The sequence below is a fragment of the Fundulus heteroclitus genome, chromosome 6 (assembly GCF_011125445.2).
Source record: "Fundulus heteroclitus isolate FHET01 chromosome 6, MU-UCD_Fhet_4.1, whole genome shotgun sequence".
NCBI lineage: Eukaryota > Metazoa > Chordata > Actinopteri > Cyprinodontiformes > Fundulidae > Fundulus > Fundulus heteroclitus.
The window spans coordinates 9,550,632-9,571,028 of NC_046366.1; the positions used below are offsets into that span (position 1 = coordinate 9,550,632).

General features: G+C 40.0%; 2 protein-coding genes across 2 annotated transcripts; one reads left to right on the forward strand and one right to left on the reverse strand.

Annotated features, from left to right (window-relative positions):
• Nucleotides 1–270: 270 nt before the first annotated feature.
• Nucleotides 271–4,552, reverse strand: LOC105930311 (crystallin J1A). The gene is made up of 10 exons (XM_012868455.3): nt 4,409–4,552; nt 3,803–3,869; nt 2,773–2,949; nt 2,490–2,588; nt 2,300–2,392; nt 2,067–2,223; nt 1,585–1,700; nt 1,289–1,366; nt 1,048–1,187; nt 271–968 (listed from the first exon to the last, which is right to left on the reverse strand). Exons 2-10 carry the CDS (start codon nt 3,867–3,869, stop codon nt 870–872), a joined length of 1,026 nt encoding a protein of 341 aa, XP_012723909.2. The 5' UTR covers nt 4,409–4,552; the 3' UTR covers nt 271–869.
• Nucleotides 4,553–8,711: 4,159 nt separating this feature from the next.
• Nucleotides 8,712–19,877, forward strand: casq1a (calsequestrin 1a). The gene is made up of 11 exons (XM_012868444.3): nt 8,712–9,144; nt 11,413–11,506; nt 12,874–12,974; nt 14,072–14,183; nt 14,354–14,427; nt 15,400–15,530; nt 15,637–15,682; nt 15,862–15,916; nt 16,074–16,174; nt 16,282–16,356; nt 18,664–19,877. The coding sequence occupies exons 1-11, from the start codon at nt 8,908–8,910 to the stop codon at nt 19,174–19,176; spliced, it is 1,539 nt and encodes a 512-aa protein (XP_012723898.2). The 5' UTR covers nt 8,712–8,907; the 3' UTR covers nt 19,177–19,877.
• Nucleotides 19,878–20,397: the final 520 nt, after the last annotated feature.

Genomic DNA, 20,397 nt, shown 5'->3' on the forward strand with positions numbered 1-20,397 from the left:
CCTAGAATCCTCAGTGTCTAAATACCCTTTTTGTTTTATTTTTTATTGAGGGCAGGGGAACAAATCAGGGGCGAGGCCTACGCCTGACTTTACCCAGATAGTGTCTGTGTTGTAATCGAGAGACACCATAGCTAAGAATGCAGACAGGAGGAAGAGTTCTGAAACCATAAAGAAAAGAAATCTTGTCTCTAAAATCCGAGAAAATTAATAAACCCTAAAATCTCTCCATTAGGAGGAAATTCAACACATGTAAAAATGCAGACACAGTTCTTTTGGGTGTTAAAAGCATATTTGGCTTTATTTGCAAGTAAGAAACATCCTTTGGAAGAAAAGGACATTAGGCTACTTCTTCAATTAACGCAAGAGGTTGTTCATTCAAGCCTCACAAACATTGCCTTACTTTAAATGAGCATGGCTCTATTTTTTTTGTTTATTCTCAAGTACCCCTACTGATTTAAGTTGTCAGAGTTAAATGTATCAGGATCACAACAACAAAAAGAGAAAGCTCTTGTACGTTTACTGATTGGCCCCTTTGAGCAATTTCTTTGCTTTGATTGATGACAGTTGTGTTTGATCAATGTGGCTCTTAAGGTCTAAAAGGTCTAAAAAGGAAAAAAATGAATATGGGTCTACATAAAAGTTATTATTTTAGTCGATAATAGACACTGTTCTTGATCAAGTTTTATATTTGCTTTTAAATGACAAAAAATCTTCCGGAACATCTGAACCACGTGTTTAACTTTAACAGAGACAAAAACATCTGGCTCCTGCCATCCCTAAGTTTAGGCAAAAGCCTTCATTAACAGCTCTGCAAAAGCCCAACAGTTTTTCATGATGCCCTCGGCCCCCTCATAACGCCAGCTACAATTTTACAAGTGATGCTCGGCAATCTTCTTGGCGTGCGCCAGCACGGAGTTGCATCGGGAGGTTTTGCTCATCCAAGATGCTGGGATTCTCTCCAGCCCGATCTGAAAATCAAAAACCCCACATCAGAAAAAGCGCAGAGAGAAGGAGCGACCAGAACGTTACATTGAGAGATGGTCACACCTGGGCTCCAACGCAGGCTCCAATGAAGGAGGCTCTGCTGCAGGTGCACCCCCCACAGCTAATGGTGTCTCTGATGGCCGTCTCAAACTCTCTGGCTGTCAGGACCCCATGCAACGCCGCCTGGAATGCACCTGGCAAACCTGGAACAGGTAGTACACCCATTACCTGCCTGATCATGTTCAGGTTGCGTTTTAATGAAGATTACTTTTGCTTGCAGTTAGTGGAAGCTGGTTATATGTACCTCATGTGTTGGGAAACACAGTGGGGATCAGCTCCTGCGGAGGCTTTGATAAATACTCCTTCACCTGATGAATGTGTCCTGAAAGCAGAATATAAAAGGAGAACTCTTTATCAAAATGGGAGAATATTACCAATCAATAAATGTTAAAATTGCTTTTTTAGCTTCACATTAGGCGGAGGTCTTGATACAAATATTGCACAAACCGTACAGAGATTGAGGAAGCACGATTCCTTGAATCCCATGACTCAGTCTCATGACTTTAAGAGGCAGGCAACAATGCAGCAGATCTCACTTACCAGTCACTGCTTTGTCCAAGTCCTGGGGGTGCTTCCTGTTGGGGTCATTGAGCTGATTTAGCACCGCATCCAAAGCTTTTGGATCTGGACCGGTCAGGATGAAATGCTCCAAAAACCTGAGACAAGAATTCAGTTTGGTATCTCACATATGGTGCAAAAGTTTCATAGTGATTTAAATCTCAAGTTTGTGCAGCTCTCCACTAATACTTGCTCTGTCAATAGATTCTCCCACGTGACTCAATAATCACTGACTTCTTGGCTGATTCATTGATTAATGTGCTCCTTGTGAGTTACGTCAATTTAGGTGGAGGATGTGTCTTGGTATTCTTAAAGTTACACCATAGTCCATTTTTTGATAACTGAACAAGGCTCAATGACTTGTTCACCATCTGGAATATTGTTTTATAACCAAACGCTGCCTAAAACATTTTTAAGTGTTCTTAAACGTTCTCTAATCAAGTGTGACTTGGAGAAGCACTGACCTTGCTGCTGCCAGGGTTTCTGCCACACACTCATCGTTGTTCTGGGTGACTCGGATGGCCTGTTCAACCCTTTCCAGCATGTCAGGTTGTCCGGCGTAAAAAGCCACTACAGGGGCCAGCTTGGCTATGCCATCAATCTGACAGTCCGTCTCACAGCCTGCGACAAACACAATAAGCTGCTCAGACCCAATGTGCCTGTTGAGGTCAAGTCACCAACAGGGAACGTCCCTAACCTGTCTCTTCTTTGCCTGCGTCAACGTTCTTTATGAAGCCCTTCAAGCTTGCGTGTCTCCACGGTCCTTCAATGGGCAGCTGAGGTCTTGGTCCTGGAAATAAAGAAAATCGACATCAGATTGGTGAAGAAGCAGAGGTCACGTCATCAGCAAGAGGCCTTCGTTTATATTAACTGCACAGATTTCTTACCACTACGGTCTCGGTAGGGATCATTGACAGGAGTGTCGTACTCTGAACCTGGTCCAAAGAACTTCAGTGTGCGCTGTTTCAGATCGTCCACATTTAGACCTGTAAGAAGAAGAGCAGAAGTCACATGCTTGTATTAAAAAAACTTATTTGTCTCAAATAGTTATTGAACTATGATTGATAATGCTCACCAAATTCGGTCTGAAAATGGTTTAGTTTGCTTTTAAATCACAGCTTTAAAAAGGTAAACCTGATAGCTATTTATGAGTGAAAAAGGCTAGCCGACCTCCACATTCTGAAAGGGACTCGAGGAGAACATAAGCCTGGTCCCCGTAGCAGCTCTGCTGACCCGTCTCCCTCCGGTAGAATGGATTGGCCGACTCGGAGCGGAACTCAGGGTTTGGATCCTGAGCCAGGATCCCCTTCAGTTTCTGGAGGTCGTACACCCAGTGGAGGGGCTGAGCTACAGAACATGAATCATACATACAATTTTTGTTTGATCTGACAGAGATGCTTGTGAAATTTGACTGATAATATATAATCCGCAGCACAAGAAAGAATAAAAAACTTAAAGTAGTAGCTGGACAACAAGCCACCTGGGTAAGTCATTGACAGCTACTAGGAGAAGTAACATTTTAAAAGTTGAAGTTATGTAAATACAGGGTTCCTACAGCATAAGGAAAGTTAAATTCAAGACTTTTTAAGGCTTTTTAATGCCACTTGAAATAAAAAGTTAAGACCAACTTCATAATAAACACAAGATTAAAAAAAACTGCTTGCGACAACTTTACCCAAATGTTTATTTTAACATAAAACCATTACTTTCTGGTCCAGTAGAATGTTTCAAATTTTGAAAAACCTTCCATACAGGGAGAAAGCTAAAAGCACATAAATGGCAGATATATTTTTTTAACAACTATTGAACTGAATTCATGAATTTTGTTTTGTTCCCTAGTAAAATAAACAATAAATCAGTTTAAAAAACAACAACATAACCAGTGCTAACTCCTTTTTTGCAGCTATGGCATGGTACTGCAGGCATTTCTTCAGTTCCTTCTCCCCCTGTTGCAACTTTGCCATTTTGTCTTTATATCGCTTTCTTAGCGTGTTTGATTTGGATGATAAGTTGTGCCATCACCGTCCCAGCCGTTCTCTCGTCACTTTGTCACCGTGTTCAAAGTCCATGATACCTCTGCTTTCGTACCACCAAACTGAAATAAGACACCCCCTCCTGGAATCTCACTAAACTATTTCTTAAACATTTTAAAGCGTATGAAGACAACACAACAAATGCAATTACACAATGAAACTTTTACCTGCAGCATCTGCAACAGCTGATCCCACAATGGCACCTATAGCTCTGTTGGCCACAGCTGAAGTCATCTGTCAAGACGAGAAATGCGTACGGTTCATTCTTGCCATGGCAATGCAAATTAAACTAAACAATATTTATCTGCTTATCATAACCCAGCAGCGAAATTACCCCTAACATACAGTTAAGTTCCAAAGACTCCTATAGTGAGCTAAGTATGTGAGGTGTGTTGAAGGAGAGACATCTAAACGTAGCAGGACTCTGGCCCTCCGGGGATGGAGTGGGGCACCCCTGCAGTGATAGTAGGATGGGATCAGCAGGGGTGTCCCACTACAGAGAGCTACCCTCCTGTTTACAGATGCATCCCATCTTCAGCAGATGCGTGTTCAGAGTTTGAAACCTCTGCAGTATTGACACCACGTGATGACAGGTCATTGACGTTCGCTCGTTTGGGTGCAGGTTTAACACAAGGTCCTCTCTGCCTCACTATAACACGGTACCCTAGCTTTAACCTGCGAGGGGAAGTGGTTCAATGCGAACAATTTACTGTAAACGCAGCGTCGATAAATAGCCATTAACATGCATTAATATACACAGTTCAAAGTCTGACCTTAGTGACTCCTTTTCAGTGCGTGAAAAACGTCTGCGGGTAGTTTCGGCTGTAAACAATCACCGAGACACGTAACTCATGCTATGTAATGGTCCTGTATTTTGTTATGAAAGTTACCCATATTAGCCCCGCCCATACCGGAAGAAGTTCAATTAACCCCGCCCCGTCTTCTTCTTTTCTATTTTTTTGCGTGACTATCCAATAACATTATTAGACACACATTGAATAATATCTTACTACTCTATTTTAAAATTCCACAAGTCAATTCTATTAATTACAATCAATTAATAAACTACTACCAAATACCTCAAATTACCAGTTGCTCAAAACGTTTTCATTATATTGAAGCACTATGGACTGCCATTTTTAATTGGTTAATACCTAAAATTCTCTTCCTTAAATTGTTTACTGACAAAGACATAATTTACGGTCTTTTTATGGACGACAGCAACAGTGACTTTCTATTTATTTATATCATGCTGGGGAAATTCTGCATTCATAAAGCCAAATACCTTAAAATCCAACCAAAGTTGTATGTTTCATAATTATAATTTTTTTGTAATACTGCAAAGCCCTTAGTAGCATACATAACAACAATGCCGTCAAACCCCTTTCTTTAATTGAAGAAAATGGTTTAAAATGAAACCCCAACCCCTTGTTTTGCCCTTTTATTTGTGTTGAATTTTGTTTTAGCTTTGATTGCACCCTTTTTGCACTCCATTCTAATCATTTCTCTTGTATTATATTACGCCTTTTTGTTTGTAAATGAGCAATTTTAATTAACATTTTCTTGTAAATTAGCTTTTTTTTTATTCATATTTTTTTCTTGGCCGATGCGTGATCACGTGGTTCAATTTGTCGTTCTAACAAGCCATCCAGGTATGTACGTTTTAGAAATTAATAATTTGTAAAAGTTACTCTCTTTAATGAACTGTATTAAAGAGTGCCAGACATCTGTCAGCTATGTTAACTTAATTTTAAATCGAAGGAAGACACAAAAAAGTTTGAAGACATTAAATGTTTTTGTTTGTTCGTGCGTGCACGTGCGCGCGATCTCTCTCTCTCTCTCTCTCTCTCTCTCTCTCTCTCTCTCTCTCTCTCTGTATATATATATATATATATATATATATATATATATATATATATATATATATATATATATATATATATATATATATAATTTATTTTTTATACGATTTTTTGCTAGACAAACGGAACTTTGAATTCTGGGCCCTTTTTTTTCAATTCAGAGCTAATATTCTATATATTCAAATATGTCCGTGATTGTTACATATTCTATATGCCTGTATTTCAGGGTCAGCACTGAAAACTGAAAACATGCTGACCTTTGAGCGTGACGTGTTTAAAGTATCATCTTTGCATCCCTGGAATGTTTTTCAAATATTAAGAAGCCACTGAGTCAAAACAACAGGTGTTTAGCATTCTGCAGGTCAAAGAACACCCTCTACTGGTCCGCCGAGGTAACTGCAGTACCAGCAGTAGGTCCACGACCATAAAGAGAGGTTCCATGCATGATAAGAGACATTAAAAAATATAAAATGGTGTCTACTAGTAGAGTTAAGCATACATATCCACCTATCAGACCTGAGCTGACTGACATTTTACTTCATTCCGCCCCATTAATAAAATTAGAACAGAAGACGGTAATGAAATCTGTCACCCACCTGAGGCGTAAATGAGACACATGTGAATTCCTCTCCCTTCTCATTTCGCCTCTGACTCATGCAACCTTATTAGATGTTTACAGTTACATGAAGAACTGCATTTCAGCTTGAATTTCTACAGTTACTGTGACCATATAAACCACTAACTGTTCAGCTGCAGACCCAGCATCGCAAAACACATACAGCACTGAGTTCACATGTTGGTTTTGTACGGCAGGCATGTGTTCCATCGCAGAAATAAAAACAGTGCTGCGTTTGTGTGTGTGTAATATGATTCCACATAGCACACAGAGCCTTGCAAAACTAGTCATACCCCTCAAACTTGGGATTTAATTAAATGGTGGATGATTGGGACATGTAAGAAAAATGACAGGTGCTTTTACATGTTTACAGCTTATTAATTAGTCATAAGAGAAATGGCACATCCTACCAAGACATGGTGGTCTAATTAAATGCCAGGCTTGGCAAGGAGAAGATTTATCAAAGAAGTAGCCAAGTGTCCTCTGGTAACTGTGGAGGAGCTGCGAAGATCCACTGCTCATGTGGGAGAATCTGTGAACAGGACCACTATTAGTTGTGAACTCTGGAAATATGGCCTTTATGTAAGTGTCAGTAAGGAAGATGATGGGCAAAGAAACCCGTTAGAAGTACCATTCAAGGTTTGTCCCAAGTCAAGTGGGAATAGAAGAATAAAACTTTATTTATATATTTTTGCCTACATGCAAAATACAATTAGTGGGCAGTGCACATGCCTTCTTAAATAACCACCCTCATTGTGAAACATGCTGGTAACAGCATCTTGCTATGGAGATGCTTGTCTCTAGCACGCATTGAGAAGCGTGACATAGATAAAGGGAAAATTAACGGAGCGAAATACAGACGCTGCAAAAGATTTGAGATCAGGATGGAGGTTCAGCTTTCACGAGGACAACAATCCAAAATATACAGCAAGAGGAAAAACAGAATGGTTTAGTTCATGGCACATCCATGTGTTAGAACAGCCCAGATGAAGTCCATACCTAAGTCCAATTGGTTCTAGAAAAAGGAATACTACAAAAGGTTATTTTATTTCATTCTTACAGCATTTACGTTTATTGTTGTAAGACGTATTGAACAAAAGGCGAATGAACTTTTTTCACAGAAAAGCGTCCAGATGTTCTCAATATATCATGATGTTTACGCAGGTCTGTTTGGGTTGCTTGGCCTCGCTGACATAAAGTGATATCGATCTGTTGACCCACAAGGGGTGCTGGGCCTTCCACAAGAGACCTTCCAGGAACCCTGCATTGGAATTTATAGCATGGACTTTACGACACACAGTCCCACATTATCTTTGGTACAGCTGCTGGGAAGGATAGTTTGTTTCTTTGTTCTTAGATTGTAAATTGAGCCTAAGGACTGCCAACGGGGAAGGGAGGATACATTGTGATCATGTGGTGCCTTTGGGTTCTGATACTTTGGTGAATAAATGAAAAAAGCCTACGTGTTGCTTAGACTGGTGCCTGGTGCTTTTCTCAGTCTTTAGAGATCTGTTCTAGGACCGTCCAAATCCTGTCTGGAACTGTAAAGTCAAATAATCTAGTCTGGAACCAGTAGATAAATAGTCCGGTCAAGGCCTAGACGTCAATTGTTTTCAATATTGTGTTAAAGTAATGACCCAAAAGGTAATATTTTCCACATTTTCCTGACTTTTGTCTGTAAATTTTTTTCAAGAAATCATTTATCATTTTGTTTCTACTTAAGAGTTATGCGCTACCAAAGCATCCCAACAGCGTGATGCTCAGTTCTTTTTTTTTTTTTTTTGGGGGGGGGGGGGGGGGGGTGTTTGTATCTCACCACACATACAGTTTTGCATGTAGGCCTAAAAAGTTAAATTTTGTTCTCATCCTATAAGTGCACCTTCACAACACCTTGACATAAAATGTCACTAGGGATAAAGAAAATTTTACATTTTCATGAACAGGGCACTGTATTCCTCGATGGCCTCTCTGTTTTTTAGATTGTAGAGTAATACCAAGAGTGATCAGTTTTCCTTGGGTGGGGACCCACCCAAGGAAAAAAACTGGACACATACCCATCTAAAAATCAGTGCTTCCATCACTTCTTGGGTCAGGGCTAAGTAACCCCCCCCCCCCCCCCCTCCCTGTCCCTGAGTGACCCAGCTCCACATTCTAGCACTGCACCAATGCCAGCAACAGCAAATTAGACACCGGCTGCAGCCCCTCCTGATATGTACCTCTCTGTCCTACATCCATTATTTTTAGCTGGGATCCAAGACTTCATCCCTCGCTTAATAAGGGAGAAGAGTGCCTTATATTCGCTGCCAGCTCTAAATCTATCGTTACCATTTTTCTAATTCATTTGGCAGGAGACGCAGACAAACTCCAACACGGTGCCTGCAGCCTTGTCCCTGCAGCTCCCATGCTGCCTTTCAATTTTCTTTGCTTGACCAGTTGCGCCATCATCGTCTCACTCTAGCCCAGTTTTACAGGTATGTAGCAAAAAGTTGAACACACCTACACACAAAGTTGTCCCCCACCAACCACCTCAGCCCTGCTTGGTTACACCCCACATAGGCGGAGGCTGTCACACCTATGTCAAACTTAGCCCAGCCCCTCTTGTACCCTGTGCCCCACTGCCAGTTTCCCATGTGGGGTTGGTAATAAGGTGGATCCAGGAGTTAGTCCCGCTCTCTTCTGGGTGACGCGGATTGGGAAAGGGTTTTGCAAGCAAAGATTTTTTTTTTTTTGAGCCCTGCTGAGTTGATTATACAATAAACTGAAAAATAAATTTTAATTGTTTCAAAGAGAAGCCATGAAGTGGACGTGGGTGCTTGTGGCAGTCTTGCTGTCATTTGGGGGGCCATCACTGGCCAAGGAGAGCTTGGACTTCCCCGAATATGACGGTAAGGACCGCGTACACAACCTCAGCGCCAAGAACTATAAGTCCCTGATGAGGAAGTACGACGTTATGGTGGTGTACTACCATGACCATCCCGGATCCAGCCGCGTCGCCCAGAGACAGTTTGAGACTGAGGAGTTGGCCCTTGAGGTGGGTTGAGCTGAAAAAGAAGTAACTTCAAATATATCCAAGACTGATTGATACAAATTCAAAAGTAATGTTAAGACATTAGGTGGAGATTTAACTTTATTGTTCCTTTTTGAGTTTAAATGCTCAAAAAAAAGTAGCGGTTGAAAAAATCTGGATATGAATTAATGCATAATTCTCAAATATTGAAATGCATGATAAAAACCAAGCCGACATATTGCAATGTTTTCTTTTCTCTTTATTTATTTATTTATTTTTATAATTCAAGTTTTTATTTAATTTTGCAACTTTTTAGCATCACAGACAGCCAAAACATATTTAATTTGACCCTATATGGGCCAAAGATATAAAAGTAAAAAGTTAAAAATTAAAACAAAAACATGCACAATGTTCACTAGGGCCGGGCGATTAATTGAAATATCAACGTATCAAGATTGAAAGTGTTTCTTTGCAATAGAACGGGTAATTTGGAGTGACGTTCAGACCTTGGATTGCAATGTTTTTTTTTGGTTTGTTTGTTCTAGTTTTTTTTCTTTTTTTACCAAAGGCTGTGCATGCGCTCGATGTATGCCAATCAAACATGAGGAGCCCTGTCAGCCTGGAGACTCAGCAGTTTTCTCCACATTACATCACCATCCAGCATACAGTTTCAGCATCACCTCACAAGGCGTCAAACAGCAGTTTACCAAGGATCATTCTCAGTTTACGTATTCATTTCTAATGTGCTAATCATGTGCTCCCAAAACACTTTCATTCAGTCATGCGTATTTTAACAAATGAATTAGAATTAGCATTTCATTAATATGTATATATTTTTAAAACAGCACAGAGTCACCTTTGATTTGTTTTTTTACAATATTTAAGACAGAGTTGACATTTAAAAAACATGCTATATCAATATCACTAAAGACAAAAAAAAACTAAGGATGTGACTTATTTATGGAATGCAGAAATCTCCTGCTGCAGTATTTTATTGCATGCAGCATGCTTGATGTGCTGCGTTAAGGCTGCAAGCGAGTTGAAAGACTGCTTGTTGCAGAGATATGCAAAGACGCTACTTCCCATTCCAAAGGGCATAAGGTTCTGATCATGGTGAGGCATTTATGAAGCAAATAGAGACAAAGCCTTTGGACATTCCAAGTATACAAATATGAATGACTGCAATAAAACCCATTTAAAACATAACATGACAGTCAAATTTCTTTTGGCAATTCAAATAGAGGAGGATAGTGTGAGGTAAAAATCAAATTAATGATGAAAAAAAAGTGAAGACATTTTTAAAAACCAAAAAGAGCAGGAGATTGAGGTGAGCATCTGCCTTTGGCATTATCTGAGCAGGCTCTGGTGTCAACGTTAGGGGGGAGTGTGGGGGGGGGGAGGGGGTGTTGGGTAGGACTGCAGGCACTGCACTGGGGGTACTAGATCCAGTGATGCCACCTCAGCTCCCCACTGAGACTGACACTTGCAGTACTGTACTTGTCAGCGGATCCCTGAATGCTGAGCATCAGTGCCGCCACACCAAAATAGTCCCTGGGCTGGTGTTGCTCCTCGGGTTATATTTAACCTGAGCTGCTTGAGTTGGAGATTTGTGTTTCTCCTCTCAAACGCATGATGATTGACATTTATTGCTGTTGTTAGTAAGAGGGAACTGGAAAGTGTGGAGCATTTCACCAGTCATGGTATTTTATGATGCATGGCAAATTATGATGCATAATGTGCCATAATGGAGACTCAGCTACAATTCACAATTTATGTAGTTTTCCCCAAAAAAATAAGGTCTAACTTGCAATGTACCACAAACGTAACTCAAAACGCTTTTCCTAATTTCCACACTCCTACTGCAAGCGACACGAGCTGCTTATCGGCCAATCAATCTCAAAGCAATCCAAGGGTTCATCGGCACGACAACCTGCAGGAAAGCCTGTTTACTCGGATTATTTATGCCAGCCAAGGCAGCTGCTCAGGATCTCTTACACAGCTTGCTTGTGTGTACGTGAGCAAGGAAGCAAAGGCTTTACAGTCTTTAAATGCACGCCGACAACCTTAAACCACTTCCTCAGTGCAAGAGTGCCTCAGCCCATTGGTGGAATCGACTGTCAGTCATGAGGTTCATGTTTCATACAGATTTAGAAAGTGCAGAAGCAGCTCTCTGAAAAGCAGGCTTTTATGGTAATGAAGCTCCTGAGTGCTGCGTTTGTCAACATGGGCACATGTTAACAGCATTTAAAAAAAAAAAACCTGGTCAGGTAATGGTGTGTTTTGCTTTTGCAGCGTGCAGCCCATGTCCTGGAGGAGTTTGAAGATGAGGATATCGGAGTTGGACTCATTGATGCAAAGCTTGACAAGGTCGTTGCGAAGAAATTAGGTAAATAAGGCGACAGAGGGGTGGTAAGCAGATGTAGAAATCGCTATCACACACCGATGCAGATATAACATGCGGCACCTCACAACATCCTTCATACTCCTTGAGCCTTTTCATATTTTCTCACGTTACTACCACAAATATTGATTTATTTTATTGGAACTTTATATGTCACATCAATTTTTGATGTAGAATAAAAATGACTCATTTTTTTTTTATTGTTAACATGTATTTATCCTCAAAGTCTGCTGTGCATTTGTAATCAGCCCTCCTGAGTTTTTTGCGGAACCCCATGTAAACATTTAAAATTGCACATCGTTTGGCATATGTCTCTATCAGCTTTGCTCATCAGGACGTACAATTTTTGGCCCACTCTTTTTTCCAACATAGCTCAAATCAAAAGGGAGAAACATCCCTTTTCCTGCTGAGGCAAAGCATCCCCACACCATGATACTGCCACCACCATTTTTCATCATATGGATGGTTCAAGGCTACGTGCAGTGTTGGGGTTTTTTTACACACCAAATTTTCTGTGTATCCCAGAAAGGTAGATTTTAGGTCTTGTCTGATCAGACCAACTTGTTCCTCGGGTTTTGTTTGTCACAGTATAAGGCAAACTGCTAACTTTTAGCTTTCACTCGAAAACAGATTTGGTCTTGACCCTCTTCCATATAATCCAGGTTTATTTTGGGCCTGACTAGTTGCCCATTGAACAGATTCTTTCCCCTGGTCCGTGGATCCCTGCTGCTCCACCGTTTACGTCTTGGCTGCTCCCCTTTGCTGAGCCTGGCAGCTGGGCAGCCATCTCTTGATGTGTTTGCGGTCGTGTCATACTTTTTTCATTTCGGATAATGGATAGAACGGTACTCAGTGAGAGGTTCAAAGGGTGGGACATTATTTTATAACCTACCTCTGCTTTGAACTTCTCCACATCCTTCTCCATGACCTGCTGTGTTCCTTGGTCTTCATGAACCTCTTTGTTCACTAATCTTCTCCAACAGACCTCCTTCTCAGAACAGCTAGGTTTAATATCGCTTCACTGAGATTAAATCACACACAGGGGGACAATTTACTAATTAGGCGTCTTCTGAAGACGCCTAATTACACTGGATTTTATTTTTCATTGTCATACCGTTCAGATTATTTGTACATGATTAGGAAATCTGTGCATTTGTTTCCTTCCCCTCTATAGTTATGCACTGCTTTGCGCTTTGTATCCTGATAAAATACATTGATGTTTATGACCTGACCTAATGGGAAGGCGTATGAATCATATTTTTACATATTTTTCAATTTTGCGTCGCTATGCTAGGAGAGCATGTTGTACAAGAGCAGTCTCTTAATGCTGTTATTGTCTTTTTTCTTCCTAGACCTTAAAGAGTCCGACAGCATCTTCATCTTCACTGACGATGAAGTTATCGAGTACGATGGTGAACTTGAGGCAGACACTCTTGTGGAATTCATCTATGATGTTCGTGAGGATATAATTTCCCAGTTAATAGCCTGCCTTATTTAAAATCAGAAAAGTCCAGGATGTGTTTGAAAATGCAAAATCTTACACAAAACATGATTTTCATATTTACTTGAATTTCATAACAATGAGGTGGCTTTATGTGGAGCAACAGTTTTCAGTTCAGTTCAGTTTCATTCAGCTCATTCTAATCCAAATGTCAGATTGTAATCAAACGAACAGTCAAATCCAATGCAGTTATATTAAAATGCATTTAAATTTAGTTTGTCAAATGCTTCCAATCACTGAAAAGTGCCAACTGCATTGTGCACTGCAGTAATTCCTCATCCTGAGCAAGCCTATGGTGACTGTGGAGTGGAAATACTCCCTTTAAACAGTAAGAACCCTCCAGCAGAACTGAGAGCTGACATCCCATTGCAACCGGGAGTTGAGAAAAGAAAAAGCAGGGAGCAAAATGCACAGCACCACTGTTGCTGGGGTGCATTCTCTTGGGAAAGAACAGAAGGAGATTGCACCAAGTTAATGGCAGTAATAGCTCTGTCAGTTTCTCTTTCCAGGAAGGAGACGGCTAAGCAGAGAAACACTGTGACAGCAGTACTTTCCATAGGCAAAGAAAGACACAATTTAAATGTGTATTGTTGTATTAGCAACAATAATATGATATCTGGCATCAAAGCTAATTTTACGTCAAAGAAATGTCAACAACCCTTGGAGTGGACAAGGATATCATATACAGCGTTTTCCCACAATAAAGTAATTATGTAGCACTTAAAGATGGAAAACGTAACTCAGCTATGAATCATGATTGCAATAACCTACAATATTAATCAATCTTTTTTTTTACCCCATTATTAAACTACTAAATCTGAGCCCTACCATGTCTCTGAACCGAAGTGCACACAGTATTAACAACATTGAGACAATATGTAAATAGGTTTTAGTTGTTGCTGTTAGTTGCATTTTCCATGTTTTCTTGCCTTTTTCTGATAGAAGCTTGTATCTTTTGTTATCTTTGTTACTATTACTACTGCACTTTAAGTATATTCCACTGGATTCTCACTGTAGTTCTCTTTTCTCCAACCCTATTTTTCCCTCAGGTTCTTGAGGACCCGGTGGAAATCATTGACAACAGCAGAGAACTGAAAGGCTTTCAAAGCATCGAAGAGGACATCAAACTGGTGGGCTACTTTAAGAGTCACAAATCAGAACGTAAGAATAATGTGATGTGTAATGTGATTACCTGTATCAAGCAACTTTGTAGATAAAACAGCATCATAAGGCGTGGGATAATATCAAGGGTCTGCTTTAATCTAAACACAACATGCAATCACCAGCAGCGATGTTCACAGCTGAAATGACAAATAATTGTAAAATTTCAGATTTTGATGAATATGCCGATGCCGCTGAAGAGTTCCATCCTCACATCAAGTTCTTTGCAACATTTAATCCAAAGGTAAGTTGATTACAGTTAATTGTTCTTTTGCCGAAAAGCTTTCATAGCGCTCCTTAAAATGTCTGCGTTCAGACCATGCATAGAACAGTAAAAAAAAAAATCAGAACAAATAAGTAATTTTTTTAGCGTTTACCAGTAGAAATGTTTTTCTCTCTTTAGTATATCTGGAAACATCCCTTGGCTTTACAAATTTACATCTTAAAGTGGAGATGTAACATGGCACCATGGGTTTGGCGCGTATCAGCACAAACACCTCGTGCCAACTGTCAAGCACAAATTACACAATTTTCACTGATCATGACAAAAACTAAGATATTGCAAGGATCTACTCAAAGTCAAGACAGTAACATGTTTTTTTTAGACATGCTATAATGACTCCATAAGTGACTTATACCTGAATATATCAGTGAACTATAGCAAGAAATGTAAAAACTCCTAAACATCAATGTCAGAAGCTAAGGCAAATGGAAAAAGGATTTTTCCCTTTATTGTCTAGAATAGAATAGAATAGAATAGAATAGAATAGAATAGAATAGAATAGAATAGAATACCACATTGTTCCCCAACATGGAGGTTCGGGAGTGGTAGTGGCAAAAACACTTTTCATACTAATATTGATTAGAATCAAAAATGCTAAATCTAAAGTTAAGCTATACGGCATAACAGAAAGGCTTATTAGAAGGGGAAAAATACTGTGCAATTATTGATAGCTACTAAGGCATATTCATAAAGGCAAAGTTATAGAATGCACTGTTTTTATTGCACTACCTCTTCATTTGACAGAACTTTGACATTTAGCACCACATCCAGAATTCGATTTGTTAAAATGACAGGATGCACGTTTTCCTTGCTGAGCTATATGTTTTACTGTAGTGTACAGTATTTCTTAACTTGTTAGTGGTCATAATGTTATGGCTGATATATCACTAATATACTCAGATCACGGATTACATTCTTGTTGTTTTGACACAGGTTGCTAAGGCCCTGGAGCTGAAACTTAATGAAGTGGACTTCTATGAACCCTTCATAGACGATCCTGTGGTCATCCCTGGAAAACCTTACACTGAGAAAGAACTGGTGAAATTCATTGAAGCTAATGACAGGTAGCTCCCATTGGTCGGTATGCTAAAAGACCTTTATGAGTTAAAAGCATAACTGTCTGAATAAACTAAAAAAATATTTCACTTTAATGGATCTGTGCTTGTTTAGACCAACACTGAGGAAACTGAAACCCAGCAACATGTATGAGATCTGGGTAAGAACCTTTTTACTGTACTTCAAGCCCTGCAGCAGGTTGAGTTAATTAAACCGTATTTAAAACAGAGACAAGCTTTTGGTAAATTTAAACACTGAAAACATTTCTCACTTTCTGAAATTATCCGTTTAATCTCAAATCATTAAGAATATGTTGTTGTTGTTGTTGTTTTTTCACAGGATGATGATATTGGTGGAGAACACATTGTCGCTTTTGCAGAAGAGTCAGATATCGGTAAGGGAAAATCAATTTGAACAGAAAATTCTTCTAGAAACAGAGTGACCAAGTATGGTCAAAAAGACATAAATCTGTAACCATAAAAGTCTATCATGAAGAACCAGGGAGAGCAAACGCTGAGGTTTTACTTGCCCTGTCACCTTCTGCTCCACAGATGGTTTTGAGTTCTTGCACATCCTGAAGCAAGTTGCTGAGGACAATACAGACAACCCTAACCTCAGCATTGTCTGGATCGACCCTGATGACTTCCCTCTGGTAAAAAAGAAAAACAAGTGGAAACTAGAATCTAATAGCAAATATGTACACACATGCTGCAGCTGGTAACACTGGTTCCTTGACTACTTTATTGATTCCCATTTTAGCTGTTGCCACACTGGGAAAAGACTTTCGGAATTGACCTGTCCCACCCACAGATTGGTGTCATTGAAGCTGATGATGTAAGTATTTATTCATGGCAAAATCGTAGCAGTAGTAGTTGTATATTTTAACGAATTATAAATAAGTAGTTAATTGATTTTACCATTTCATTATGGTATATCACATTTAACTTATATTCCCACAGCTATGTTGCTTTTCATTTTGAAGTGGGCTTCTGCTTTTCACAACAGTTTACCTGTATTATTTGAAGGCAACAGTTTAAGTTCATCGTGCAGAAGAACATCATCTATTTGAGTGGCTGAGTGATTCTGAGTAATTCGTCTCAAGATGCTGAGGGCTCTGGTTGTCATGGTTTCACTTGTCTTTAACAGCATATTGAGGACCAGCCAAACTCTGTTGGAGTCGCAGACTGAAGTGATAATCCCAGTTTTAAGTAAAGGAAAACCGGGGGGGTGCTCCAACTGTTGAGGGATCATGCTGGGAAAGTTTACTTAAGGGAGTAAGAAAGGAGGCGTTTGCCAGTTGTCAATGGCTCCAACCGAATACACTTAATAATATCTCCTAGCTCCTGCCCCTAACTCCTGTTCCTTGAACTTTCATGGGGTCAACAGTAAGAACTCTGTCATGGGAAGGAAAGGAGCATCGGACTGCTGTGTCAAATTCGGACAGCCTTAAAATCCAACGTCATTCTGTGATGGAAACACACATAGATAATGCAAGTCAGAACAGGGCGTACAGCCTTCCGAAAACGAACTACAAAGTACCCAATCTCTTTTGTTGACATTTTTGTTGATTTCCGTGAGGGGCCTGTGCTGATACGTCATGTCATGCAAAGAATTGTGGGAATACCTAAAGGGTTCTTTGCGCCGGTAAGGAACGTCATGGTGTTCCTAGGCAAATCTAGTCACAGGAGGAAGCATACAGGCTACTCTTCCTACCTCCTTCCTTACTGACCGCACTATTCAGACAGCACTTATCATGGCGACCGCTGACGCACTTCTGCTTTGACCAAATGGTCCTTGTTCTATAAGGGTATTCGGTTTGAGCCATTAGTTTTGGCTTTTAGTCTGGCTGTGGAACACCATACCAGGTCTTTACTGTAGCGGTGGTGTTGAGGTAACCTTGTCTGCAAGCCGAATTCTCGTGGGAGTTGCGTGTTCACAAACATACGAGAATCCATATTGTCCCACTCTCCCTTCAACCGTTCAAGAAGCGACCCAGCACGAGTCAGCCAATCACCTTGCAGTGCAATGCTTACTGCAGAACATACAGCTGTGATGAAAGCAAGAGCTGCCAAGCCCACAGCCAAACCAAAAGAAACATGGCAGCGAAGGAGGACACACGGTAGCTGCTGCCATCACATCTAATTTGTCAGAGTTCACTATTTCATCTTTGAGAGAAGAAAAGTAAGAAGAGCTTTTTGGATTTTTGGATGGCAAAGATGTTTGTGCTTTTTTACCTACCGGATTTGGCAGATTTCCTTATTGCTAACATTTTAATTTGATACCGTGATTGGCTATAGCCAGACTTTAGTAGGCGGACCCAAGGTGTTGCTTTGCCCAATCAGCTGGAAATTTTCCTAGTGAATATCAGTAATAATCCTTTATCTTCAGTAGATAGATGTCATATTTTATTATTGCTAAAGTCAGTTAAGTAAATGCTTAAATCTAACTATGTTCCATCCACTCAAAAGTAATGTTTTTTGTTTAGTTTTTTTGACAAGCTCAGGGTGATATCTCATCTTTCTTTAACAGGTAAAGGGATTATTACTGATAATAATTTAAAAAAATTGAGTTAACCCTTTAAGGCTATGGCCTTAAGTGCGCACCAAAGTGGTTCAAAATCAAGTATTAGGCAGCTAGCGATAGAAGTAAGCTCTTTCAAGTCTGAGGCCATGGTTCTGAACTTTAAAAATTACATTTTCTACGTCACCTCTGCTCATGGTATATCCAGAGATCCTAGATACAAGTGGCTGAAATGATTTTCTTCTGTTGGGAGGCTGGGGACAGCCTTAAAGATTGGGTGAGAAGTTGCGTCATTAGGGGAGCTCAGTGTACACCTGATGCTCCTCAGCATCAAAAGGAGTCAGCTAATGTGGTTCAAGCTTCCTCCTTTTGGAGGTTTTCCAGGCATATTCCACTGGAAAAGATATCAGGGAGACCCAAAACCCACTGGGCTGTATCCACTCTGGCCTAGTGTTGCCTTGAGATCCCCACAGTATGAGTTGGAGAATGTTGCTGGGGAAGTTGAAGTAGTTCTTGCTCCCTTTGGACCGGATCCTGAATAAGGAGAAGAGAACAGAAGGAAAAATAAGCTACGTTTAACTTGAATTGAACTGTTTTTTTTATGCTTTTGTTGCTGTGCAGGCTGACAGCGTGTGGATGGACATGGATGACGGCGAGGATTTACCATCTGTGGATGAGCTGGAAGACTGGATTGAGGATGTATTGTCAGGAGATATTGATCCTGATGATGACGACGACGACGACGACGACGATGACGATGACGACGATGATGATGACGACGACGATGACGACGATGACGACGACGATGATGATGACGACGATGACGACGATGACGACGATGACGACGATGACGACGACGATGATGACGATGATGATGATGATGACGATGACGATGACGATGATGACGATGACGACGATGATGATGATGATGACGACGATGATGATGACGACGATGATGATGACGACGATGATGATGACGATGACGACGATGATGACGATGACGACGATGACGACGATGATGATGACGATGATGATGATGACGACGATGATGACGATGATGATGATGATGACGACGATGATGATGATGATGATGACGACGACGACGATGACGACGACGATGACGACGATTATTGAATTACTGACTTGTAATTTAAACTCTAAGTCTGACCAATGCAATTTCAAGAGTCAACATTATCATCGCATCGATGACTCTCCTGAATCATCCACTTTTGTAACAATTTCTAATGATGAAGTCTTCTGTTCATGTAAATCCTTCATCCTCTCATCATCCTCTCTCAGCAGCTCACCAGAATCACTATATTCCATGATTTTTTTTGTCCTTCTCCCTGACAAAGTCAATGATCTATGATGTAAAAAACTCTTCTATTTATTTCCACATGTAATACTGTCTTGTACAATAAAACAAGATATTCTTTAAAAATCTTGTCACCTACTGCTTTTGATTTTGAAAATATTAAAGTTTTTATATTCATAGAATTGAAAGGTTCTCATTGTTTTTCTGCAAAACGTCTGAGCCCAAATGTCTCGTCTTTTGCTGTTTGCATGTTTTATGTGCATTCAGATATTTCCTTGTTTTCCCCAGTACTGAACTGAATCATTTCAGATTCAAGGGTGCTAACAGTCTATCACGTTGGGTCTCAAACACCACCAGTCTACTGTGTTTAGCCAGTATGATGCTGTACAATGAAAGTACTGTACATCATATGGATGTTTTCTATGATGATGAATTATGACAACAACCAGATTTTATTTTTGTAATGAGAGAATTTTAAATTGCTGTAAAGTCTTAAATAAACAAGAAGCTTGGACAGAAATTCACCTATTGTATAATTCTTAAAGAGGTGAGCATGTCTGTGTTAATTGTCTGTACTGAAAAATTCTTCAGGATTTTGTTGATTTTTTTATATGTAATATACGAATTTCTTCAGAGAGAAAGGCTAAGGAGAGAAATCTAAGGGCCCAACCGTTACAATATTTAAAAAGTTCCTTGATGAAAAAACCCCAACTTTTAATAGATTCTGGGTGAGGTTTGAATAATTCTAGTCTAGTAAATTTATCCACAAAATCATGAGGCTAGTTGTCAGTTTCTCAAGTTTCGAAATAAATTAATCTCTGTGAAATACATTAAAGCAGCTCTGTGTAACTTCAGTCACTAGGGGTGCTAGACCGGTGACTTCCAGGTTTAGCGTCCATGACGGCCAATGGCAACACTGCACTGTCACAAATTCAACAGTCTCCATGCTTTGAAACCTGAAAGCAGACCACTTTGGACCAGCCGATTGAGAAGTCAACGAGTTACTTGTGATAACAAGGCCAAATTCACCATTCTAGATC

What these genes read in the sequence shown, in the direction of transcription:
- casq1a (XM_012868444.3), top strand. Translation starts at nt 8,908, where the DNA reads ATGAAGTGGACGTGGGTGCTTGTGGCAGTCTTGCTGTCATTTGGGGGG. An exon ending in TTGCAACATTTAATCCAAAG is followed by an intron (nt 14,428 to 15,399) that starts GTAAGTTGATTA and finishes GTTTTGACACAG; the next exon opens with GTTGCTAAGGCCCTGGAGCT. An exon ending in TGCAGAAGAGTCAGATATCG is followed by an intron (nt 15,917 to 16,073) that starts GTAAGGGAAAAT and finishes TCTGCTCCACAG; the next exon opens with ATGGTTTTGAGTTCTTGCAC.